At 37.6% G+C, this 24321-nt stretch overlaps 1 protein-coding gene and 17 non-coding genes across 18 annotated transcripts in view; 17 read left to right on the plus strand and 1 right to left on the minus strand.

Annotated features, from left to right (window-relative positions):
* LOC145234280 (uncharacterized) overlaps nucleotides 1–4838 on the minus strand; it is a 95461-nt gene extending 90623 nt beyond the window's left edge. The window contains exons 1-2 of the mRNA XM_080099026.1: nucleotides 4762–4838; nucleotides 4373–4646 (exon numbers count right to left, since the gene is read on the minus strand). Of these exons, the coding sequence (XP_079955152.1) occupies nucleotides 4373–4646; nucleotides 4762–4818 (331 nt within the window). The 5' untranslated portion in view covers nucleotides 4819–4838. The remainder of the gene's footprint in view (nucleotides 1–4372; nucleotides 4647–4761) is intronic.
* Nucleotides 949–1020, plus strand: Trnad-guc (transfer RNA aspartic acid (anticodon GUC)). Its single transcript has one exon. It is a non-coding gene; the product is annotated as a tRNA-Asp (tRNA).
* Trnad-guc (transfer RNA aspartic acid (anticodon GUC)) lies at nucleotides 2346–2417 on the plus strand. Its single transcript has one exon. It is a non-coding gene; the product is annotated as a tRNA-Asp (tRNA).
* Trnad-guc (transfer RNA aspartic acid (anticodon GUC)) lies at nucleotides 3748–3819 on the plus strand. Its single transcript has one exon. It is a non-coding gene; the product is annotated as a tRNA-Asp (tRNA).
* Nucleotides 4839–5144: 306 nt separating the features above from the next.
* On the plus strand, nucleotides 5145–5215 carry Trnad-guc (transfer RNA aspartic acid (anticodon GUC)). Its single transcript has one exon. It is a non-coding gene; the product is annotated as a tRNA-Asp (tRNA).
* Nucleotides 5216–6539: 1324 nt separating this feature from the next.
* Trnad-guc (transfer RNA aspartic acid (anticodon GUC)) lies at nucleotides 6540–6611 on the plus strand. The gene has a single exon. It is a non-coding gene; the product is annotated as a tRNA-Asp (tRNA).
* A 1325-nt stretch (nucleotides 6612–7936) lies between these two features.
* Trnad-guc (transfer RNA aspartic acid (anticodon GUC)) lies at nucleotides 7937–8008 on the plus strand. Its single transcript has one exon. It is a non-coding gene; the product is annotated as a tRNA-Asp (tRNA).
* Nucleotides 8009–9326: 1318 nt separating this feature from the next.
* On the plus strand, nucleotides 9327–9398 carry Trnad-guc (transfer RNA aspartic acid (anticodon GUC)). The gene has a single exon. It is a non-coding gene; the product is annotated as a tRNA-Asp (tRNA).
* Nucleotides 9399–10722: 1324 nt separating this feature from the next.
* Nucleotides 10723–10794, plus strand: Trnad-guc (transfer RNA aspartic acid (anticodon GUC)). Its single transcript has one exon. It is a non-coding gene; the product is annotated as a tRNA-Asp (tRNA).
* A 1324-nt stretch (nucleotides 10795–12118) lies between these two features.
* On the plus strand, nucleotides 12119–12190 carry Trnad-guc (transfer RNA aspartic acid (anticodon GUC)). Its single transcript has one exon. It is a non-coding gene; the product is annotated as a tRNA-Asp (tRNA).
* A 1318-nt stretch (nucleotides 12191–13508) lies between these two features.
* Trnad-guc (transfer RNA aspartic acid (anticodon GUC)) lies at nucleotides 13509–13580 on the plus strand. The gene has a single exon. It is a non-coding gene; the product is annotated as a tRNA-Asp (tRNA).
* A 1324-nt stretch (nucleotides 13581–14904) lies between these two features.
* On the plus strand, nucleotides 14905–14976 carry Trnad-guc (transfer RNA aspartic acid (anticodon GUC)). The gene has a single exon. It is a non-coding gene; the product is annotated as a tRNA-Asp (tRNA).
* A 1318-nt stretch (nucleotides 14977–16294) lies between these two features.
* On the plus strand, nucleotides 16295–16366 carry Trnad-guc (transfer RNA aspartic acid (anticodon GUC)). The gene has a single exon. It is a non-coding gene; the product is annotated as a tRNA-Asp (tRNA).
* Nucleotides 16367–17684: 1318 nt separating this feature from the next.
* Trnad-guc (transfer RNA aspartic acid (anticodon GUC)) lies at nucleotides 17685–17756 on the plus strand. Its single transcript has one exon. It is a non-coding gene; the product is annotated as a tRNA-Asp (tRNA).
* Nucleotides 17757–19080: 1324 nt separating this feature from the next.
* Nucleotides 19081–19152, plus strand: Trnad-guc (transfer RNA aspartic acid (anticodon GUC)). Its single transcript has one exon. It is a non-coding gene; the product is annotated as a tRNA-Asp (tRNA).
* A 1324-nt stretch (nucleotides 19153–20476) lies between these two features.
* Nucleotides 20477–20548, plus strand: Trnad-guc (transfer RNA aspartic acid (anticodon GUC)). Its single transcript has one exon. It is a non-coding gene; the product is annotated as a tRNA-Asp (tRNA).
* Nucleotides 20549–21872: 1324 nt separating this feature from the next.
* Nucleotides 21873–21944, plus strand: Trnad-guc (transfer RNA aspartic acid (anticodon GUC)). The gene has a single exon. It is a non-coding gene; the product is annotated as a tRNA-Asp (tRNA).
* A 1324-nt stretch (nucleotides 21945–23268) lies between these two features.
* Trnad-guc (transfer RNA aspartic acid (anticodon GUC)) lies at nucleotides 23269–23340 on the plus strand. Its single transcript has one exon. It is a non-coding gene; the product is annotated as a tRNA-Asp (tRNA).
* The last annotated feature ends 981 nt before the right edge of the window (nucleotides 23341–24321 follow it).

Genomic DNA, 24321 nt, shown 5'->3' on the forward strand with positions numbered 1-24321 from the left:
AGTGTTCTATTACACTGCTGTTAGCATTTGTCGACAATGGCGGCCATGTTGCGTTCTGAGGACTTGAGAAACAAGGGAAGAACAAGAACGAGTAGATTTGGAAGATGATTCAATGTCCGATATAGGTTTAAAAGCCGTTTTTCTTGCAAGCGGTACCGCTGCCTTTCCTCTGTAACAGTGAACAACATTAGTTGGGCTGCTGAATGATTTTCTTGCTCGTTTCGTTGATTGAAAGGTTTCATTTTCATGAGAGTTTAAATGAGACTCATCAGTTAGCGAGCAATTATCGTCATCGTCTTCGATGCGAGAGCGCTTTTTCGAAATTACAGCACCCCGCTTTGACACAAAACTGTTATCGAACCTATTGCGTAACCGATTCCTGGGACAGGAATAAGCTCTTTGGATTTTTCTTTTGCTCACCAGTTCGACCTTTAACGTTTCATCAAGAGCCTGCGAAAAAAGATTACGTTCGTAAAAACAGTTTGTTCAAAGTTAAGATTGACAACAATATGAAAGTGGTCAAGTAATTTAGTTAATTTTGCCGTAACACTTGTGTACAACTTACCATGCTAAGGAGATAAACTGCTACATCCGGGGTGGTATTCATCAATTTGTTTTGCATTGTTTCTTTTCAACAAATAGTTGTTGTTTTATTCAAGAAGTTCGATGGTGTGGACTATCAGCCAACCATTATATACGTAACTTTGCCAGAAAACAAGTTTAAGAAGTCAACGTGTTTTTCAAGTGCCGCGTTTAAACTTTGCGTTTCGACTTCGTATCAGACATTTATTTTGTTTAATGAGATAAGACTGCTTATCAGAAAAAGTCCGCTCTTCAAAGTTAGCGTGGTACGCTTATAGTGATTAACTAACGTTTTAAGTTTTGTTTATGTTTGCGAAAAACATTTCTTCAGAATTGACATTCCAATAATTAACAACATGTTTCATGTCCTCGTTAGTATAGTGGTAAGTATCCCCGCCTGTCTCGCGGGAGACCGGGGTTCGATTCCCCGACGGGGAGCGTTTGTTATTTTTTCTGCATTATCTGTGAGATTTTAGTTGACAACAGTTGACTTTCAACGCCAAAAAAAGTACAAAAATCCATTACTAACATGCTTTTTCTGGTTTGAACAGATTCCTTGAGAAACCTCAAAGTTTTGTGCAACAATGTCTGAAATCAAAAAAATGATGTGCACTAGTTTAATATTTTGCTTTATTGCAAGTGATGAAAATAAGCACATGACTGCTTGAAGACGAAGACACGAAAAAGCCACAAAAAGAAGGTAATTGCGAAAGTACATCAACGCGATGGAACAAACTTGATGAAAACATCTATATATATTTCAACGCATATCTTTAATAAGTAAAATATGTCTTTCATATGGTCTTGAAGTTACCAGTGTTCTATTACACTGCTGTTAGCATTTGTCGACAATGGCGGCCATGTTGCGTTCTGAGGACTTGAGAAACAAGGGAAGAACAAGAACGAGTAGATTTGGAAGATGATTCAATGTCCGATATAGGTTTAAAAGCCGTTTTTCTTGCAAGCGGTACCGCTGCCTTTCCTCTGTAACAGTGAACAACATTAGTTGGGCTGCTGAATGATTTTCTTGCTCGTTTCGTTGATTGAAAGGTTTCATTTTCATGAGAGTTTAAATGAGACTCATCAGTTAGCGAGCAATTATCGTCATCGTCTTCGATGCGAGAGCGCTTTTTCGAAATTACAGCACCCCGCTTTGACACAAAACTGTTATCGAACCTATTGCGTAACCGATTCCTGGGACAGGAATAAGCTCTTTGGATTTTTCTTTTGCTCACCAGTTCGACCTTCAACGTTTCATCAAGAGCCTGCGAAAAAAGATTACGTTCGTAAAAACAGTTTGTTCAAAGTTAAGATTGACAACAATATGAAAGTGGTCAAGTAATTTAGTTAATTTTGCCGTAACACTTGTGTACAACTTACCATGCTAAGGAGATAAACTGCTACATCCGGGGTGGTATTCATCAATTTGTTTTGCATTGTTTCTTTTCAACAAATAGTTGTTGTTTTATTCAAGAAGTTCGATGGTGTGGACTATCAGCCAACCATTATATACGTAACTTTGCCAGAAAAAAAGTTTAAGAAGTCAACGTGTTTTTCAAGTGCCGCGTTTAAACTTTGCGTTTCGACTTCGTATCAGACATTTATTTTGTTTAATGAGATAAGACTGCTTATCAGAAAAAGTCCGCTCTTCAAAGTTAGCGTGGTACGCTTATAGTGATTAACTAACGTTTTAAGTTTTGTTTATGTTTGCGAAAAACATTTCTTCAGAATTGACATTCCAATAATTAACAACATGTTTCATGTCCTCGTTAGTATAGTGGTAAGTATCCCCGCCTGTCTCGCGGGAGACCGGGGTTCGATTCCCCGACGGGGAGCGTTTGGTATTTTTTCTGCATTATCTGTGAGATTTTAGTTGACAAGAGTTGACTTTCAACGCCAAAAAAAGTACAAAAATCCATTACTAACATGCTTTTTCTGGTTTGAACAGATTCCTTGAGAAACCTCAAAGTTTTGTGCAACAATGCCTGAAATCAAAAAAATGATGTGCACTAGTTTAATATTTTGCTGCATTGCAAGTGATGAAAATAAGCACATGACTGCTTGAAGACGAAGACACGAAAAAGCCACAAAAAGAAGGTAATTGCGAAAGTACATCAACGCGATGGAACAAACTTGATGAAAACATCTAAGTTGTATATATTTCAACGCATATCTTTAATAAGTAAAATATGTCTTTCATATGGTCTTGAAGTTACCAGTGTTCTATTACACTGCTGTTAGCATTTGTCGACAATGGCGGCCATGTTGCGTTCTGAGGACTTGAGAAACAAGGGAAGAACAAGAACGAGTAGATTTGGAAGATGATTCAATGTCCGATATAGGTTTAAAAGCCGTTTTTCTTGCAAGCGGTACCGCTGCCTTTCCTCTGTAACAGTGAACAACATTAGTTGGGCTGCTGAATGATTTTCTTGCTCGTTTCGTTGATTGAAAGGTTTCATTTTCATGAGAGTTTAAATGAGACTCATCAGTTAGCGAGCAATTATCGTCATCGTCTTCGATGCGAGAGCGCTTTTTCGAAATTACAGCACCCCGCTTTGACACAAAACTGTTATCGAACCTATTGCGTAACCGATTCCTGGGACAGGAATAAGCTCTTTGGATTTTTCTTTTGCTCACCAGTTCGACCTTCAACGTTTCATCAAGAGCCTGCGAAAAAAGATTACGTTCGTAAAAACAGTTTGTTCAAAGTTAAGATTGACAACAATATGAAAGTGGTCAAGTAATTTAGTTAATTTTGCCGTAACACTTGTGTACAACTTACCATGCTAAGGAGATAAACTGCTACATCCGGGGTGGTATTCATCAATTTGTTTTGCATTGTTTCTTTTCAACAAATAGTTGTTGTTTTATTCAAGAAGTTCGATGGTGTGGACTATCAGCCAACCATTATATACGTAACTTTGCCAGAAAAAAAGTTTAAGAAGTCAACGTGTTTTTCAAGTGCCGCGTTTAAACTTTGCGTTTCGACTTCGTATCAGACATTTATTTTGTTTAATGAGATAAGACTGCTTATCAGAAAAAGTCCGCTCTTCAAAGTTAGCGTGGTACGCTTATAGTGATTAACTAACGTTTTAAGTTTTGTTTATGTTTGCGAAAAACATTTCTTCAGAATTGACATTCCAATAATTAACAACATGTTTCATGTCCTCGTTAGTATAGTGGTAAGTATCCCCGCCTGTCTCGCGGGAGACCGGGGTTCGATTCCCCGACGGGGAGCGTTTGGTATTTTTTCTGCATTATCTGTGAGATTTTAGTTGACAAGAGTTGACTTTCAACGCCAAAAAAAGTACAAAAATCCATTACTAACATGCTTTTTCTGGTTTGAACAGATTCCTTGAGAAACCTCAAAGTTTTGTGCAACAATGCCTGAAATCAAAAAAATGATGTGCACTAGTTTAATATTTTGCTGCATTGCAAGTGATGAAAATAAGCACATGACTGCTTGAAGACGAAGACACGAAAAAGCCACAAAAAGAAGGTAATTGCGAAAGTACATCAACGCGATGGAACAAACTTGATGAAAACATCTATATATATTTCAACGCATATCTTTAATAAGTAAAATATGTCTTTCATATGGTCTTGAAGTTACCAGTGTTCTATTACACTGCTGTTAGCATTTGTCGACAATGGCGGCCATGTTGCGTTCTGAGGACTTGAGAAACAAGGGAAGAACAAGAACGAGTAGATTTGGAAGATGATTCAATGTCCGATATAGGTTTAAAAGCCGTTTTTCTTGCAAGCGGTACCGCTGCCTTTCCTCTGTAACAGTGAACAACATTAGTTGGGCTGCTGAATGATTTTCTTGCTCGTTTCGTTGATTGAAAGGTTTCATTTTCATGAGAGTTTAAATGAGACTCATCAGTTAGCGAGCAATTATCGTCATCGTCTTCGATGCGAGAGCGCTTTTTCGAAATTACAGCACCCCGCTTTGACACAAAACTGTTATCGAACCTATTGCGTAACCGATTCCTGGGACAGGAATAAGCTCTTTGGATTTTTCTTTTGCTCACCAGTTCGACCTTTAACGTTTCATCAAGAGCCTGCGAAAAAAGATTACGTTCGTAAAAACAGTTTGTTCAAAGTTAAGATTGACAACAATATGAAAGTGGTCAAGTAATTTAGTTAATTTTGCCGTAACACTTGTGTACAACTTACCATGCTAAGGAGATAAACTGCTACACCCGGGGTGGTATTCATCAATTTGTTTTGCATTGTTTCTTTTCAACAAATAGTTGTTGTTTTATTCAAGAAGTTCGATGGTGTGGACTATCAGCCAACCATTATATACGTAACTTTGCCAGAAAACAAGTTTAAGAAGTCAACGTGTTTTTCAAGTGCCGCGTTTAAACTTTGCGTTTCGACTTCGTATCAGACATTTATTTTGTTTAATGAGATAAGACTGCTTATCAGAAAAAGTCCGCTCTTCAAAGTTAGCGTGGTACGCTTATAGTGATTAACTAACGTTTTAAGTTTTGTTTATGTTTGCGAAAAACATTTCTTCAGAATTGTCATTCCAATAATTAACAACATGTTTCATGTCCTCGTTAGTATAGTGGTAAGTATCCCCGCCTGTCACGCGGGAGACGGGGTTCGATTCCCCGACGGGGAGCGTTTGTTATTTTTTCTGCATTATCTGTGAGATTTTAGTTGACAACAGTTGACTTTCAACGCCAAAAAAGTACAAAAATCCATTACTAACATGCTTTTTCTGGTTTAAACAGATTCCTTGAGAAACCTCAAAGTTTTGTGCAACAATGTCTGAAATCAAAAAAATGGTGTGCACTAGTTTAATATTTTGCTTTATTGCAAGTGATGAAAATAAGCACATGACTGCTTGAAGACGAAGACACGAAAAAGCCACAAAAAGAAGGTAATTGCGAAAGTACATCAACGCGATGGAACAAACTTGATGAAAACATCTATATATATTTCAACGCATATCTTTAATAAGTAAAATATGTCTTTCATATGCTCTTGAAGTTACCAGTGTTCTATTACACTGCTGTTAGCATTTGTCGACAATGGCGGCCATGTTGCGTTCTGAGGACTTGAGAAACAAGGGAAGAACAAGAACGAGTAGATTTGGAAGATGATTCAATGTCCGATATAGGTTTAAAAGCCGTTTTTCTTGCAAGCGGTACCGCTGCCTTTCCTCTGTAACAGTGAACAACATTAGTTGGGCTGCTGAATGATTTTCTTGCTCGTTTCGTTGATTGAAAGGTTTCATTTTCATGAGAGTTTAAATGAGACTCATCAGTTAGCGAGCAATTATCGTCATCGTCTTCGATGCGAGAGCGCTTTTTCGAAATTACAGCACCCCGCTTTGACACAAAACTGTTATCGAACCTATTGCGTAACCGATTCCTGGGACAGGAATAAGCTCTTTGGATTTTTCTTTTGCTCACCAGTTCGACCTTTAACGTTTCATCAAGAGCCTGCGAAAAAAGATTACGTTCGTAAAAACAGTTTGTTCAAAGTTAAGATTGACAACAATATGAAAGTGGTCAAGTAATTTAGTTAATTTTGCCGTAACACTTGTGTACAACTTACCATGCTAAGGAGATAAACTGCTACATCCGGGGTGGTATTCATCAATTTGTTTTGCATTCTTTCTTTTCAACAAATAGTTGTTGTTTTATTCAAGAAGTTCGATGGTGTGGACTATCAGCCAACCATTATATACGTAACTTTGCCAGAAAACAAGTTTAAGAAGTCAACGTGTTTTTCAAGTGCCGCGTTTAAACTTTGCGTTTCGACTTCGTATCAGACATTTATTTTGTTTAATGAGATAAGACTGCTTATCAGAAAAAGTCCGCTCTTCAAAGTTAGCGTGGTACGCTTATAGTGATTAACTAACGTTTTAAGTTTTGTTTATGTTTGCGAAAAACATTTCTTCAGAATTGACATTCCAATAATTAACAACATGTTTCATGTCCTCGTTAGTATAGTGGTAAGTATCCCCGCCTGTCTCGCGGGAGACCGGGGTTCGATTCCCCGACGGGGAGCGTTTGTTATTTTTTCTGCATTATCTGTGAGATTTTAGTTGACAACAGTTGACTTTCAACGCCAAAAAAAGTACAAAAATCCATTACTAACATGCTTTTTCTGGTTTGAACAGATTCCTTGAGAAACCTCAAAGTTTTGTGCAACAATGTCTGAAATCAAAAAAATGATGTGCACTAGTTTAATATTTTGCTTTATTGCAAGTGATGAAAATAAGCACATGACTGCTTGAAGACGAAGACACGAAAAAGCCACAAAAAGAAGGTAATTGCGAAAGTACATCAACGCGATGGAACAAACTTGATGAAAACATCTATATATATTTCAACGCATATCTTTAATAAGTAAAATATGTCTTTCATATGGTCTTGAAGTTACCAGTGTTCTATTACACTGCTGTTAGCATTTGTCGACAATGGCGGCCATGTTGCGTTCTGAGGACTTGAGAAACAAGGGAAGAACAAGAACGAGTAGATTTGGAAGATGATTCAATGTCCGATATAGGTTTAAAAGCCGTTTTTCTTGCAAGCGGTACCGCTGCCTTTCCTATGTAACAGTGACCAACATTAGTTGGGCTGCTGAATGATTTTCTTGCTCGTTTCGTTGATTGAAAGGTTTCATTTTCATGAGAGTTTAAATGAGACTCATCAGTTAGCGAGCAATTATTGTCATCGTCTTCGGTGCGAGAGCGCTTTTTCGAAATTACAGCACCCCGCTTTGACACAAAACTGTTATCGAACCTATTGCGTAACCGATTCCTGGGACAGGAACAAGCTCTTTGGATTTTTCTTTTGCTCACCAGTTCGACCTTCAACGTTTCATCAAGAGCCTGCGAAAAAAGATTACGTTCGTAAAAACAGTTTGTTCAAAGTTAAGATTGACAACAATATGAAAGTGGTCAAGTAATTTAGTTAATTTTGCCGTAACACTTGTGTACAACTTACCATGCTAAGGAGATAAACTGCTACATCCGGGGTGGTATTCATCAATTTGTTTTGCATTGTTTCTTTTCAACAAATAGTTGTTGTTTTATTCAAGAAGTTCGATGGTGTGGACTATCAGCCAACCATTATATACGTAACTTTGCCAGAAAACAAGTTTAAGAAGTCAACGTGTTTTTCAAGTGCCGCGTTTAAACTTTGCGTTTCGACTTCGTATCAGACATTTATTTTGTTTAATGAGATAAGACTGCTTATCAGAAAAAGTCCGCTCTTCAAAGTTAGCGTGGTAGGCTTATAGTGATTAACTAACGTTTTAAGTTTTGTTTATGTTTGCGAAAAACATTTCTTCAGAATTGACATTCCAATAATTAACAACATGTTTCATGTCCTCGTTAGTATAGTGGTAAGTATCCCCGCCTGTCACGCGGGAGACCGGGGTTCGATTCCCCGACGGGGAGCGTTTGGTATTTTTTCTGCATTATCTGTGAGATTTTAGTTGACAACAGTTGACTTTCAACGCCAAAAAAGTACAAAAATCCATTACTAACATGCTTTTTCTGGTTTGAACAGATTCCTTGAGAAACCTCAAAGTTTTGTGCAACAATGTCTGAAATCAAAAAAATGATGTGCACTAGTTTAATATTTTGCTTTATTGCAAGTGATGAAAATAAGCACATGACTGCTTGAAGACACGAAAAAGCCACAAAAAGAAGGTAATTGCGAAAGTACATCAACGCGATGGAACAAACTTGATGAAAACATCTATATATATTTCAACGCATATCTTTAATAAGTAAAATATGTCTTTCATATGCTCTTGAAGTTACCAGTGTTCTATTACACTGCTGTTAGCATTTGTCGACAATGGCGGCCATGTTGCGTTCTGAGGACTTGAGAAACAAGGGAAGAACAAGAACGAGTAGATTTGGAAGATGATTCAATGTCCGATATAGGTTTAAAAGCCGTTTTTCTTGCAAGCGGTACCGCTGCCTTTCCTCTGTAACAGTGACCAACATTAGTTGGGCTGCTGAATGATTTTCTTGCTCGTTTCGTTGATTGAAAGGTTTCATTTTCATGAGAGTTTAAATGAGACTCATCAGTTAGCGAGCAATTATCGTCATCGTCTTCGGTGCGTGAGCGCTTTTTCGAAATTACAGCACCCCGCTTTGACACAAAACTGTTATCGAACCTATTGCGTAACCGATTCCTGGGACAGGAATAAGCTCTTTGGATTTTTCTTTTGCTCACCAGTTCGACCTTCAACGTTTCATCAAGAGCCTGAGAAAAAAGATTACGTTCGTAAAAACAGTTTGTTCAAAGTTAAGATTGACAACAATATGAAAGTGGTCAAATAATTTAGTTAATTTTGCCGTAACACTTGTGTACAACTTACCATGCTAAGGAGATAAACTGCTACATCCGGGGTGGTATTCATCAAATTGTTTTGCATTGTTTCTTTTCAACAAATAGTTGTTGTTTTATTCAAGAAGTTCGATGGTGTGGACTATCAGCCAACCATTATATACGTAACTTTGCCAGAAAAAAAGTTTAAGAAGTCAACGTGTTTTTCAAGTGCCGCGTTTAAACTTTGCGTTTCGACTTCGTATCAGACATTTATTTTGTTTAATGAGATAAGACTGCTTATCAGAAAAAGTCCGCTCTTCAAAGTTAGCGTGGTACGCTTATAGTGATTAACTAACGTTTTAAGTTTTGTTTATGTTTGCGAAAAACATTTCTTCAGAATTGACATTCCAATAATTAACAACATGTTTCATGTCCTCGTTAGTATAGTGGTAAGTATCCCCGCCTGTCACGCGGGAGACCGGGGTTCGATTCCCCGACGGGGAGCGTTTGTTATTTTTTCTGCATTATCTGTGAGATTTTAGTTGACAACAGTTGACTTTCAACCCCAAAAAAGTACAAAAATGCATTACTAACATGCTTTTTCTGGTTTGAACAGATTCCTTGAGAAACCTCAAAGTTTTGTGCAACAATGTCTGAAATCAAAAAAATGATGTGCACTAGTTTAATATTTTGCTTTATTGCAAGTGATGAAAATAAGCACATGACTGCTTGAAGACGAAGACACGAAAAAGCCACAAAAAGAAGGTAATTGCGAAAGTACATCAACGCGATGGAACAAACTTGATGAAAACATCTATATATATTTCAACGCATATCTTTAATAAGTAAAATATGTCTTTCATATGCTCTTGAAGTTACCAGTGTTCTATTACACTGCTGTTAGCATTTCTCGACAATGGCGGCTATGTTGCGTTCTGAGGACTTGAGAAACAAGGGAAGAACAAGAACGAGTAGATTTGGAAGATGATTCAATGTCCGATATAGGTTTAAAAGCCGTTTTTCTTGCAAGCGGTACCGCTGCCTTTCCTCTGTAACAGTGACCAACATTAGTTGGGCTGCTGAATGATTTTCTTGCTCGTTTCGTTGATTGAAAGGTTTCATTTTCATGAGAGTTTAAATGAGACTCATCAGTTAGCGAGCAATTATCGTCATCGTCTTCGGTGCGTGAGCGCTTTTTCGAAATTACAGCACCCCGCTTTGACACAAAACTGTTATCGAACCTATTGCGTAACCGATTCCTGGGACAGGAATAAGCTCTTTGGATTTTTCTTTTGCTCACCAGTTCGACCTTCAACGTTTCATCAAGAGCCTGAGAAAAAAGATTACGTTCGTAAAAACAGTTTGTTCAAAGTTAAGATTGACAACAATATGAAAGTGGTCAAATAATTTAGTTAATTTTGCCGTAACACTTGTGTACAACTTACCATGCTAAGGAGATAAACTGCTACATCCGGGGTGGTATTCATCAATTTGTTTTGCATTGTTTCTTTTCAACAAATAGTTGTTGTTTTATTCAAGAAGTTCGATGGTGTGGACTATCAGCCAACCATTATATACGGAACTTTGCCAGAAAAAAAGTTTAAGAAGTCAACGTGTTTTTCAAGTGCCGCGTTTAAACTTTGCGTTTCGACTTCGTATCAGACATTTATTTTGTTTAATGAGATAAGACTGCTTATCAGAAAAAGTCCGCTCTTCAAAGTTAGCGTGGTACGCTTATAGTGATTAACTAACGTTTTAAGTTTTGTTTATGTTTGCGAAAAACATTTCTTCAGAATTGACATTCCAATAATTAACAACATGTTTCATGTCCTCGTTAGTATAGTGGTAAGTATCCCCGCCTGTCACGCGGGAGACCGGGGTTCGATTCCCCGACGGGCAGCGTTTGTTATTTTTTCTGCATTATCTGTGAGATTTTAGTTGACAACAGTTGACTTTCAACCCCAAAAAAGTACAAAAATGCATTACTAACATGCTTTTTCTGGTTTGAACAGATTCCTTGAGAAACCTCAAAGTTTTGTGCAACAATGTCTGAAATCAAAAAAATGATGTGCACTAGTTTAATATTTTGCTTTATTGCAAGTGATGAAAATAAGCACATGACTGCTTGAAGACGAAGACACGAAAAAGCCACAAAAAGAAGGTAATTGCGAAAGTACATCAACGCGATGGAACAAACTTGATGAAAACATCTATATATATTTCAACGCATATCTTTAATAAGTAAAATATGTCTTTCATATGCTCTTGAAGTTACCAGTGTTCTATTACACTGCTGTTAGCATTTGTCGACAATGGCGGCCATGTTGCGTTCTGAGGACTTGAGAAACAAGGGAAGAACAAGAACGAGTAGATTTGGAAGATGATTCAATGTCCGATATAGGTTTAAAAGCCGTTTTTCTTGCAAGCGGTACCGCTGCCTTTCCTCTGTAACAGTGAACAACATTAGTTGGGCTGCTGAATGATTTTCTTGCTCGTTTCGTTGATTGAAAGGTTTCATTTTCATGAGAGTTTAAATGAGACTCATCAGTTAGCGAGCAATTATCGTCATCGTCTTCGGTGCGAGAGCGCTTTTTCGAAATTACAGCACCCCGCTTTGACACAAAACTGTTATCGAACCTATTGCGTAACCGATTCCTGGGACAGGAATAAGCTCTTTGGATTTTTCTTTTGCTCACCAGTTCGACCTTCAACGTTTCATCAAGAGCCTGCGAAAAAAGATTACGTTCGTAAAAACAGTTTGTTCAAAGTTAAGATTGACAACAATATGAAAGTGGTCAAGTAATTTAGTTAATTTTGCCGTAACACTTGTGTACAACTTACCATGCTAAGGAGATAAACTGCTACATCCGGGGTGGTATTCATCAATTTGTTTTGCATTGTTTCTTTTCAACAAATAGTTGTTGTTTTATTCAAGAAGTTCGATGGTGTGGACTATCAGCCAACCATTATATACGTAACTTTGCCAGAAAACAAGTTTAAGAAGTCAACGTGTTTTTCAAGTGCCGCGTTTAAACTTTGCGTTTCGACTTCGTATCAGACATTTATTTTGTTTAATGAGATAAGACTGCTTATCAGAAAAAGTCCGCTCTTCAAAGTTAGCGTGGTACGCTTATAGTGATTAACTAACGTTTTAAGTTTTGTTTATGTTTGCGAAAAACATTTCTTCAGAATTGACATTCCAATAATTAACAACATGTTTCATGTCCTCATTAGTATAGTGGTAAGTATCCCCGCCTGTCACGCGGGAGACCGGGGTTCGATTCCCCGACGGGGAGCGTTTGTTATTTTTTCTGCATTATCTGTGAGATTTTAGTTGACAACAGTTGACTTTCAACGCCAAAAAAGTACAAAAATCCATTACTAACATGCTTTTTCTGGTTTGAACAGATTCCTTGAGAAACCTCAAAGTTTTGTGCAACAATGTCTGAAATCAAAAAAATGATGTGCACTAGTTTAATATTTTGCTTTATTGCAAGTGATGAAAATAAGCACATGACTGCTTGAAGACACGAAAAAGCCACAAAAAGAAGGTAATTGCGAAAGTACATCAACGCGATGGAACAAACTTGATGAAAACATCTATATATATTTCAACGCATATCTTTAATAAGTAAAATATGTCTTTCATATGCTCTTGAAGTTACCAGTGTTCTATTACACTGCTGTTAGCATTTGTCGACAATGGCGGCCATGTTGCGTTCTGAGGACTTGAGAAACAAGGGAAGAACAAGAACGAGTAGATTTGGAAGATGATTCAATGTCCGATATAGGTTTAAAAGCCGTTTTTCTTGCAAGCGGTACCGCTGCCTTTCCTCTGTAACAGTGACCAACATTAGTTGGGCTGCTGAATGATTTTCTTGCTCGTTTCGTTGATTGAAAGGTTTCATTTTCATGAGAGTTTAAATGAGACTCATCAGTTAGCGAGCAATTATCGTCATCGTCTTCGGTGCGAGAGCGCTTTTTCGAAATTACAGCACCCCGCTTTGACACAAAACTGTTATCGAACCTATTGCGTAACCGATTCCTGGGACAGGAATAAGCTCTTTGGATTTTTCTTTTGCTCACCAGTTCGACCTTCAACGTTTCATCAAGAGCCTGCGAAAAAAGATTACGTTCGTAAAAACAGTTTGTTCAAAGTTAAGATTGACAACAATATGAAAGTGGTCAAGTAATTTAGTTAATTTTGCCGTAACACTTGTGTACAACTTACCATGCTAAGGAGATAAACTGCTACATCCGGGGTGGTATTCATCAATTTGTTTTGCATTGTTTCTTTTCAACAAATAGTTGTTGTTTTATTCAAGAAGTTCGATGGTGTGGACTATCAGCCAACCATTATTTACGTAACTTTGCCAGAAAAAAAGTTTAAGAAGTCAACGTGTTTTTCAAGTGCCGCGTTTAAACTTTGCGGTTCGACTTCGTATCAGACATTTACTTTGTTTAATGAGATAAGACTGCTTATCAGAAAAAGTCCGCTCTTCAAAGTTAGCGTGGTACGCTTATAGTGATTAACTAACGTTTTAAGTTTTGTTTATGTTTGCGAAAAACATTTCTTCAGAATTGACATTCCAATAATTAACAACATGTTTCATGTCCTCGTTAGTATAGTGGTAAGTATCCCCGCCTGTCACGCGGGAGACCGGGGTTCGATTCCCCGACGGGGAGCGTTTGGTATTTTTTCTGCATTATCTGTGAGATTTTAGTTGACAACAGTTGACTTTCAACGCCAAAAAAGTACAAAAATCCATTACTAACATGCTTTTTCTGGTTTGAACAGATTCCTTGAGAAACCTCAAAGTTTTGTGCAAGAATGTCTGAAATCAGAAAAATGATGTGCACTAGTTTAATATTTTGCTTTATTGCAAGTGATGAAAATAAGCACATGACTGCTTGAAGACGAAGACACGAAAAAGCCACAAAAAGAAGGTAATTGCGAAAGTACATCAACGCGATGGAACAAACTTGATGAAAACATCTATATATATTTCAACGCATATCTTTAATAAGTAAAATATGTCTTTCATATGCTCTTGAAGTTACCAGTGTTCTATTACACTGCTGTTAGCATTTGTCGACAATGGCGGCCATGTTGCGTTCTGAGGACTTGAGAAACAAGGGAAGAACAAGAACGAGTAGATTTGGAAGATGATTCAATGTCCGATATAGGTTTAAAAGCCGTTTTTCTTGCAAGCGGTACCGCTGCCTTTCCTCTGTAACAGTGACCAACATTAGTTGGGCTGCTGAATGATTTTCTTGCTCGTTTCGTTGATTGAAAGGTTTCATTTTCATGAGAGTTTAAATGAGACTCATCAGTTAGCGAGCAATTATCGTCATCGTCTTCGGTGCGTGAGCGCTTTTTCGAAATTACAGCACCCCGCTTTGACACAAAACTGTTATCGAACCTATTGCGTAACCGATTCCTGGGACAGGAATAAGCTCTTTGGATTTTTCTTTTGCTCACCAGTTCGACCTTCAACGTTTCATCAAGAGCCTGAGAAAAAAGATTACGTTCGTAAAAACAGTTTGTTCAAAGTTAAGATTGACAACAATATGAAAGTGGTCAAATAATTTAGTTAATTTTGCCGTAACACTTGTGTACAACTTACCATGCTAAGGAGATAAACTGCTACATCCGGGGTGGTATTCATCAAATTGTTTTGCATTGTTTCTTTTCAACAAATAGTTGTTGTTTTATTCAAGAAGTTCGATGGTGTGGACTATCAGCCAACCATTATATACGTAACTTTGCCAGAAAAAAAGTTTAAGAAGTCAACGTGTTTTTCAAGTGCCGCGTTTAAACTTTGCGTTTCGACTTCGTATCAGACATTTATTTTGTTTAATGAGATAAGACTGCTTATCAGAAAAAGTCCGCTCTTCAAAGTTAGCGTGGTACGCTTATAGTGATTAACTAACGTTTTAAGTTTTGTTTATGTTTGCGAAAAACATTTCTTCAGAATTGACATTCCAATAATTAACAACATGTTTCGTGTCCTCGTTAGTATAGTGGTAAGTATCCCCGCCTGTCACGCGGGAGACCGGGGTTCGATTCCCCGACGGGGAGCGTTTGTTATTTTTTCTGCATTATCTGTGAGATTTTAGTTGACAACAGTTGACTTTCAACCCCAAAAAAGTACAAAAATGCATTACTAACATGCTTTTTCTGGTTTGAACAGATTCCTTGAGAAACCTCAAAGTTTTGTGCAACAATGTCTGAAATCAAAAAAATGATGTGCACTAGTTTAATATTTTGCTTTATTGCAAGTGATGAAAATAAGCACATGACTGCTTGAAGACACGAAAAAGCCACAAAAAGAAGGTAATTGCGAAAGTACATCAACGCGATGGAACAAACTTGATGAAAACATCTATATATATTTCAACGCATATCTTTAATAAGTAAAATATGTCTTTCATATGCTCTTGAAGTTACCAGTGTTCTATTACACTGCTGTTAGCATTTCTCGACAATGGCGGCCATGTTGCGTTCTGAGGACTTGAGAAACAAGGGAAGAACAAGAACGAGTAGATTTGGAAGATGATTCAATGTCCGATATAGGTTTAAAAGCCGTTTTTCTTGCAAGCGGTACCGCTGCCTTTCCTCTGTAACAGTGACCAACATTAGTTGGGCTGCTGAATGATTTTCTTGCTCGTTTCGTTGATTGAAAGGTTTCATTTTCATGAGAGTTTAAATGAGACTCATCAGTTAGCGAGCAATTATCGTCATCGTCTTCGGTGCGAGAGCGCTTTTTCGAAATTACAGCACCCCGCTTTGACACAAAACTGTTATCGAACCTATTGCGTAACCGATTCCTGGGACAGGAATAAGCTCTTTGGATTTTTCTTTTGCTCACCAGTTCGACCTTCAACGTTTCATCAAGAGCCTGCGAAAAAAGATTACGTTCGTAAAAACAGTTTGTTCAAAGTTAAGATTGACAACAATATGAAAGTGGTCAAGTAATTTAGTTAATTTTGCCGTAACACTTGTGTACAACTTACCATGCTAAGGAGATAAACTGCTACATCCGGGGTGGTATTCATCAATTTGTTTTGCATTGTTTCTTTTCAACAAATAGTTGTTGTTTTATTCAAGAAGTTCGATGGTGTGGACTATCAGCCAACCATTATTTACGTAACTTTGCCAGAGAAAAAGTTTAAGAAGTCAACGTGTTTTTCAAGTGCCGCGTTTAAACTTTGCGGTTCGACTTCGTATCAGACATTTACTTTGTTTAATGAGATAAGACTGCTTATCAGAAAAAGTCCGCTCTTCAAAGTTAGCGTGGTACGCTTATAGTGATTAACTAACGTTTTAAGTTTTGTTTATGTTTGCGAAAAACATTTCTTCAGAATTGACATTCCAATAATTAACAACATGTTTCATGTCCTCGTTAGTATAGTGGTAAGTATCCCCGCCTGTCACGCGGGAGACCGGGGTTCGATTCCCCGACGGGGAGCGTTTGTTATTTTTTCTGCATTATCTGTGAGATTTTAGTTGACAACAGTTGACTTTCAACCCCAAAAAAGTACAAAAATGCATTACTAACATGCTTTTTCTGGTTTGAACAGATTCCTTGAGAAACCTCAAAGTTTTGTGCAACAATGTCTGAAATCAAAAAAATGATGTGCACTAGTTTAATATTTTGCTTTATTGCAAGTGATGAAAATAAGCACATGACTGCTTGAAGACACGAAAAAGCCACAAAAAGAAGGTAATTGCGAAAGTACATCAACGCGATGGAACAAACTTGATGAAAACATCTATATATATTTCAACGCATATCTTTAATAAGTAAAATATGTCTTTCATATGCTCTTGAAGTTACCAGTGTTCTATTACACTGCTGTTAGCATTTCTCGACAATGGCGGCCATGTTGCGTTCTGAGGACTTGAGAAACAAGGGAAGAACAAGAACGAGTAGATTTGGAAGATGATTCAATGTCCGATATAGGTTTAAAAGCCGTTTTTCTTGCAAGCGGTACCGCTGCCTTTCCTCTGTAACAGTGAACAACATTAGTTGGGCTGCTGAATGATTTTCTTGCTCGTTTCGTTGATTGAAAGGTTTCATTTTCATGAGAGTTTAAATGAGACTCATCAGTTAGCGAGCAATTATCGTCATCGTCTTCGGTGCGAGAGCGCTTTTTCGAAATTACAGCACCCCGCTTTGACACAAAACTGTTATCGAACCTATTGCGTAACCGATTCCTGGGACAGGAATAAGCTCTTTGGATTTTTCTTTTGCTCACCAGTTCGACCTTCAACGTTTCATCAAGAGCCTGCGAAAAAAGATTACGTTCGTAAAAACAGTTTGTTCAAAGTTAAGATTGACAACAATATGAAAGTGGTCAAGTAATTTAGTTAATTTTGCCGTAACACTTGTGTACAACTTACCATGCTAAGGAGATAAACTGCTACATCCGGGGTGGTATTCATCAATTTGTTTTGCATTGTTTCTTTTCAACAAATAGTTGTTGTTTTATTCAAGAAGTTCGATGGTGTGGACTATCAGCCAACCATTATTTACGTAACTTTGCCAGAAAAAAAGTTTAAGAAGTCAACGTGTTTTTCAAGTGCCGCGTTTAAACTTTGCGGTTCGACTTCGTATCAGACATTTACTTTGTTTAATGAGATAAGACTGCTTATCAGAAAAAGTCCGCTCTTCAAAGTTAGCGTGGTACGCTTATAGTGATTAACTAACGTTTTAAGTTTTGTTTATGTTTGCGAAAAACATTTCTTCAGAATTGACATTCCAATAATTAACAACATGTTTCATGTCCTCGTTAGTATAGTGGTAAGTATCCCCGCCTGTCACGCGGGAGACCGGGCTTCGATTCCCCGACGGGGAGCGTTTGGTATTTTTTCTGCATTATCTGTGAGATTTTAGTTGACAACAGTTGACTTTCAACGCCAAAAAAGTACAAAAATCCATTACTAACATGCTTTTTCTGGTTTGAACAGATTCCTTGAGAAACCTCAAAGTTTTGTGCAAGAATGTCTGAAATCAGAAAAATGATGTGCACTAGTTTAATATTTTGCTTTATTGCAAGTGATGAAAATAAGCACATGACTGCTTGAAGACGAAGACACGAAAAAGCCACAAAAAGAAGGTAATTGCGAAAGTACATCAACGCGATGGAACAAACTTGATGAAAACATCTATATATATTTCAACGCATATCTTTAATAAGTAAAATATGTCTTTCATATGCTCTTGAAGTTACCAGTGTTCTATTACACTGCTGTTAGCATTTGTCGACAATGGCGGCCATGTTGCGTTCTGAGGACTTGAGAAACAAGGGAAGAACAAGAACGAGTAGATTTGGAAGATGATTCAATGTCCGATATAGGTTTAAAAGCCGTTTTTCTTGCAAGCGGTACCGCTGCCTTTCCTCTGTAACAGTGAACAACATTAGTTGGGCTGCTGAATGATTTTCTTGCTCGTTTCGTTGATTGAAAGGTTTCATTTTCATGAGAGTTTAAATGAGACTCATCAGTTAGCGAGCAATTATTGTCATCGTCTTCGGTGCGAGAGCGCTTTTTCGAAATTACAGCACCCCGCTTTGACACAAAACTGTTATCGAACCTATTGCGTAACCGATTCCTGGGACTGGAATAAGCTCTTTGGATTTTTCTTTTGCTCACCAGTTCGACCTTTAACGTTTCATCAAGAGCCTGCGAAAAAAGATTACGTTCGTAAAAACAGTTTGTTCAAAGTTAAGATTGACAACAATATGAAAGTGGTCAAGTAATTTAGTTAATTTTGCCGTAACACTTGTGTACAACTTACCATGCTAAGGAGATAAACTGCTACATCCGGGGTGGTATTCATCAATTTGTTTTGCATTGTTTCTTTTCAACAAATAGTTGTTGTTTTATTCAAGAAGTTCGATGGTGTGGACTATCAGCCAACCATTATATACGTAACTTTGCCAGAAAAAAAGTTTAAGAAGTCAACGTGTTTTTCAAGTGCCGCGTTTAAACTTTGCGTTTCGACTTCGTATCAGACATTTATTTTGTTTAATGAGATAAGACTGCTTATCAGAAAAAGTCCGCTCTTCAAAGTTAGCGTGGTACGCTTATAGTGATTAACTAACGTTTTAAGTTTTGTTTATGTTTGCGAAAAACATTTCTTCAGAATTGACATTCCAATAATTAACAACATGTTTCATGTCCTCGTTAGTATAGTGGTAAGTATCCCCGCCTGTCACGCGGGAGACCGGGCTTCGATTCCCCGACGGGGAGCGTTTGGTATTTTTTCTGCATTATCTGTGAGATTTTAGTTGACAACAGTTGACTTTCAACGCCAAAAAAGTACAAAAATCCATTACTAACATGCTTTTTCTGGTTTGAACAGATTCCTTGAGAAACCTCAAAGTTTTGTGCAAGAATGTCTGAAATCAGAAAAATGATGTGCACTAGTTTAATATTTTGCTTTATTGCAAGTGATGAAAATAAGCACATGACTGCTTGAAGACGAAGACACGAAAAAGCCACAAAAAGAAGGTAATTGCGAAAGTACATCAACGCGATGGAACAAACTTGATGAAAACATCTATATATATTTCAACGCATATCTTTAATAAGTAAAATATGTCTTTCATATGCTCTTGAAGTTACCAGTGTTCTATTACACTGCTGTTAGCATTTGTCGACAATGGCGGCCATGTTGCGTTCTGAGGACTTGAGAAACAAGGGAAGAACAAGTACGAGTAGATTTGGAAGATGATTCAATGTCCGATATAGGTTTAAAAGCCGTTTTTCTTGCAAGCGGTACCGCTGCCTTTCCTCTGTAACAGTGACCAACATTAGTTGGGCTGCTGAATGATTTTCTTGCTCGTTTCGTTGATTGAAAGGTTTCATTTTCATGAGAGTTTAAATGAGACTCATCAGTTAGCGAGCAATTATCGTCATCGTCTTCGGTGCGAGAGCGCTTTTTCGAAATTACAGCACCCCGCTTTGACACAAAACTGTTATCGAACCTATTGCGTAACCGATTCCTGGGACAGGAATAAGCTCTTTGGATTTTTCTTTTGCTCACCAGTTCGACCTTCAACGTTTCATCAAGAGCCTGCGAAAAAAGATTACGTTCGTAAAAACAGTTTGTTCAAAGTTAAGATTGACAACAATATGAAAGTGGTCAAGTAATTTAGTTAATTTTGCCGTAACACTTGTGTACAACTTACTATGCTAAGGAGATAAACTGCTACATCCGGGGTGGTATTCATCAAATTGTTTTGCATTGTTTCTTTTCAACAAATAGTTGTTGTTTTATTCAAGAAGTTCGATGGTGTGGACTATCAGCCAACCATTATATACGTAACTTTGCCAGAAAAAAAGTTTAAGAAGTCAACGTGTTTTTCAAGTGCCGCGTTTAAACTTTGCGTTTCGACTTCGTATCAGACATTTATTTTGTTTAATGAGATAAGACTGCTTATCAGAAAAAGTCCGCTCTTCAAAGTTAGCGTGGTACGCTTATAGTGATTAACTAACGTTTTAAGTTTTGTTTATGTTTGCGAAAAACATTTCTTCAGAATTGACATTCCAATAATTAACAACATGTTTCATGTCCTCGTTAGTATAGTGGTAAGTATCCCCGCCTGTCACGCGGGAGACCGGGCTTCGATTCCCCGACGGGGAGCGTTTGGTATTTTTTCTGCATTATCTGTGAGATTTTAGTTGACAACAGTTGACTTTCAACGCCAAAAAAGTACAAAAATCCATTACTAACATGCTTTTTCTGGTTTGAACAGATTCCTTGAGAAACCTCAAAGTTTTGTGCAAGAATGTCTGAAATCAGAAAAATGATGTGCACTAGTTTAATATTTTGCTTTATTGCAAGTGATGAAAATAAGCACATGACTGCTTGAAGACGAAGACACGAAAAAGCCACAAAAAGAAGGTAATTGCGAAAGTACATCAACGCGATGGAACAAACTTGATGAAAACATCTATATATATTTCAACGCATATCTTTAATAAGTAAAATATGTCTTTCATATGCTCTTGAAGTTACCAGTGTTCTATTACACTGCTGTTAGCATTTGTCGACATTGGCGGCCATGTTGCGTTCTGAGGACTTGAGAAACAAGGGAAGAACAAGAACGAGTAGATTTGGAAGATGATTCAATGTCCGATATAGGTTTAAAAGCCGTTTTTCTTGCAAGCGGTACCGCTGCCTTTCCTCTGTAACAGTGACCAACATTAGTTGGGCTGCTGAATGATTTTCTTGCTCGTTTCGTTGATTGAAAGGTTTCATTTTCATGAGAGTTTAAATGAGACTCATCAGTTAGCGAGCAATTATCGTCATCGTCTTCGGTGCGAGAGCGCTTTTTCGAAATTACAGCACCCCGCTTTGACACAAAACTGTTATCGAACCTATTGCGTAACCGATTCCTGGGACAGGAATAAGCTCTTTGGATTTTTCTTTTGCTCACCAGTTCGACCTTCAACGTTTCATCAAGAGCCTGCGAAAAAAGATTACGTTCGTAAAAACAGTTTGTTCAAAGTTAAGATTGACAACAATATGAAAGTGGTCAAGTAATTTAGTTAATTTTGCCGTAACACTTGTGTACAACTTACCATGCTAAGGAGATAAACTGCTACATCCGGGGTGGTATTCATCAATTTGTTTTGCATTGTTTCTTTTCAACAAATAATTGTTGTTTTATTCAAGAAGTTCGATGGTGTGGACTATCAGCCAACCATTATATACGTAACTTTGCCAGAAAAAAAGTTTAAGAAGTCAACGTGTTTTTCAAGTGCCGCGTTTAAACTTTGCGTTTCGACTTCGTATCAGACATTTATTTTGTTTAATGAGATAAGACTGCTTATCAGAAAAAGTCCGCTCTTCAAAGTTAGCGTGGTACGCTTATAGTGATCAACTAACGTTTTAAGTTTTGTTTATGTTTGCGAAAAACATTTCTTCAGAATTGACATTCCAATAATTAACAACATGTTTCATGTCCTCGTTAGTATAGTGGTAAGTATCCCCGCCTGTCACGCGGGAGACCGGGGTTCGATTCCCCGACGGGGAGCGTTTGGTATTTTTTCTGCATTATCTGTGAGATTTTAGTTGACAACAGTTGACTTTCAACGCCAAAAAAGTACAAAAATCCATTACTAACATGCTTTTTCTGGTTTGAACAGATTCCTTGAGAAACCTCAAAGTTTTGTGCAAGAATGTCTGAAATCAGAAAAATGATGTGCACTAGTTTAATATTTTGCTTTATTGCAAGTGATGAAAATAAGCACATGACTGCTTGAAGACGAAGACACGAAAAAGCCACAAAAAGAAGGTAATTGCGAAAGTACATCAACGCGATGGAACAAACTTGATGAAAACATCTATATATATTTCAACGCATATCTTTAATAAGTAAAATATGTCTTTCATATGCTCTTGAAGTTACCAGTGTTCTATTACACTGCTGTTAGCATTTGTCGACAATGGCGGCCATGTTGCGTTCTGAGGACTTGAGAAACAAGGGAAGAACAAGAACGAGTAGATTTGGAAGATGATTCAATGTCCGATATAGGTTTAAAAGCCGTTTTTCTTGCAAGCGGTACCGCTGCCTTTCCTCTGTAACAGTGACCAACATTAGTTGGGCTGCTGAATGATTTTCTTGCTCGTTTCGTTGATTGAAAGGTTTCATTTTCATGAGAGTTTAAATGAGACTCATCAGTTAGCGAGCAATTATCGTCATCGTCTTCGGTGCGAGAGCGCTTTTTCGAAATTACAGCACCCCGCTTTGACACAAAACTGTTATCGAACCTATTGCGTAACCGATTCCTGGGACAGGAATAAGCTCTTTGGATTTTTCTTTTGCTCACCAGTTCGACCTTCAACGTTTCATCAAGAGCCTGCGAAAAAAGATTACGTTCGTAAAAACAGTTTGTTCAAAGTTAAGATTGACAACAATATGAAAGTGGTCAAGTAATTTAGTTAATTTTGCCGTAACACTTGTGTATAACTTACCATGCTAAGGAGATAAACTGCTACATCCGGGGTGGTATTCATCAAATTGTTTTGCATTGTTTCTTTTCAACAAATAGTTGTTGTTTTATTCAAGAAGTTCGATGGTGTGGACTATCAGCCAACCATTATATACGTAACTTTGCCAGAAAAAAAGTTTAAGAAGTCAACGTGTTTTTCAAGTGCCGCGTTTAAACTTTGCGTTTCGACTTCGTATCAGACATTTATTTTGTTTAATGAGATAAGACTGCTTATCAGAAAAAGTCCGCTCTTCAAAGTTAGCGTGGTACGCTTATAGTGATTAACTAACGTTTTAAGTTTTGTTTATGTTTGCGAAAAACATTTCTTCAGAATTGACATTCCAATAATTAACAACATGTTTCATGTCCTCGTTAGTATAGGGGTAAGTATCCCCGCCTGTCACGCGGGAGACCGGGGTTCGATTCCCCGACGGGGAGCGTTTGTTATTTTTTCTGCATTATCTGTGAGATTTTAGTTGACAACAGTTGACTTTCAACGCCAAAAAAGTACAAAAATGCATTACTAACATGCTTTTTCTGGTTTGAACAGATTCCTTGAGAAACCTCAAAGTTTTGTGCAAGAATGTCTGAAATCAGAAGAATGATGTGCACTAGTTTAATATTTTGCTTTATTGCAAGTGATGAAAATAAGCACATGACTGCTTGAAGACGAAGACACGAAAAAGCCACAAAAAGAAGGTAATTGCGAAAGTACATCAACGCGATGGAACAAACTTGATGAAAACATCTATATATATTTCAACGCATATCTTTAATAAGTAAAATATGTCTTTCAAATGCTCTTGAAGTTACCAGTGTTCTATTACACTGCTGTTAGCATTTGTCGACAATGGCGGCCATGTTGCGTTCTGAGGACTTGAGAAACAAGGGAAGAACAAGAACGAGTAGATTTGGAAGATGATTCAATGTCCGATATAGGTTTAAAAGCCGTTTTTCTTGCAAGCGGTACCGCTGCCTTTCCTCTGTAACAGTGACCAACATTAGTTGGGCTGCTGAATGATTTTCTTGCTCGTTTCGTTGATTGAAAGGTTTCATTTTCATGAGAGTTTAAATGAGACTCATCAGTTAGCGAGCAATTATCGTCATCGTCTTCGGTGCGAGAGCGCTTTTTCGAAATTACAGCACCCCGCTTTGACACAAAACTGTTATCGAACCTATTGCGTAACCGATTCCTGGGACAGGAATAAGCTCTTTGGATTTTTCTTTTGCTCACCAGTTCGACCTTCAACGTTTCATCAAGAGCCTGAGAAAAAAGATTACGTTCGTAAAAACAGTTTGTTCAAAGTTAAGATTGACAACAATATGAAAGTGGTCAAGTAATTTAGTTAATTTTGCCGTAACACTTGTGTACAACTTACCATGCTAAGGAGATAAACTGCTACATCCGGGGTGGTATTC

This window comes from Phallusia mammillata, chromosome 6 (assembly GCF_965637545.1).
Source record: "Phallusia mammillata chromosome 6, kaPhaMamm4.hap1.1, whole genome shotgun sequence".
NCBI classification, from domain to species: Eukaryota; Metazoa; Chordata; class Ascidiacea; order Phlebobranchia; family Ascidiidae; genus Phallusia; species Phallusia mammillata.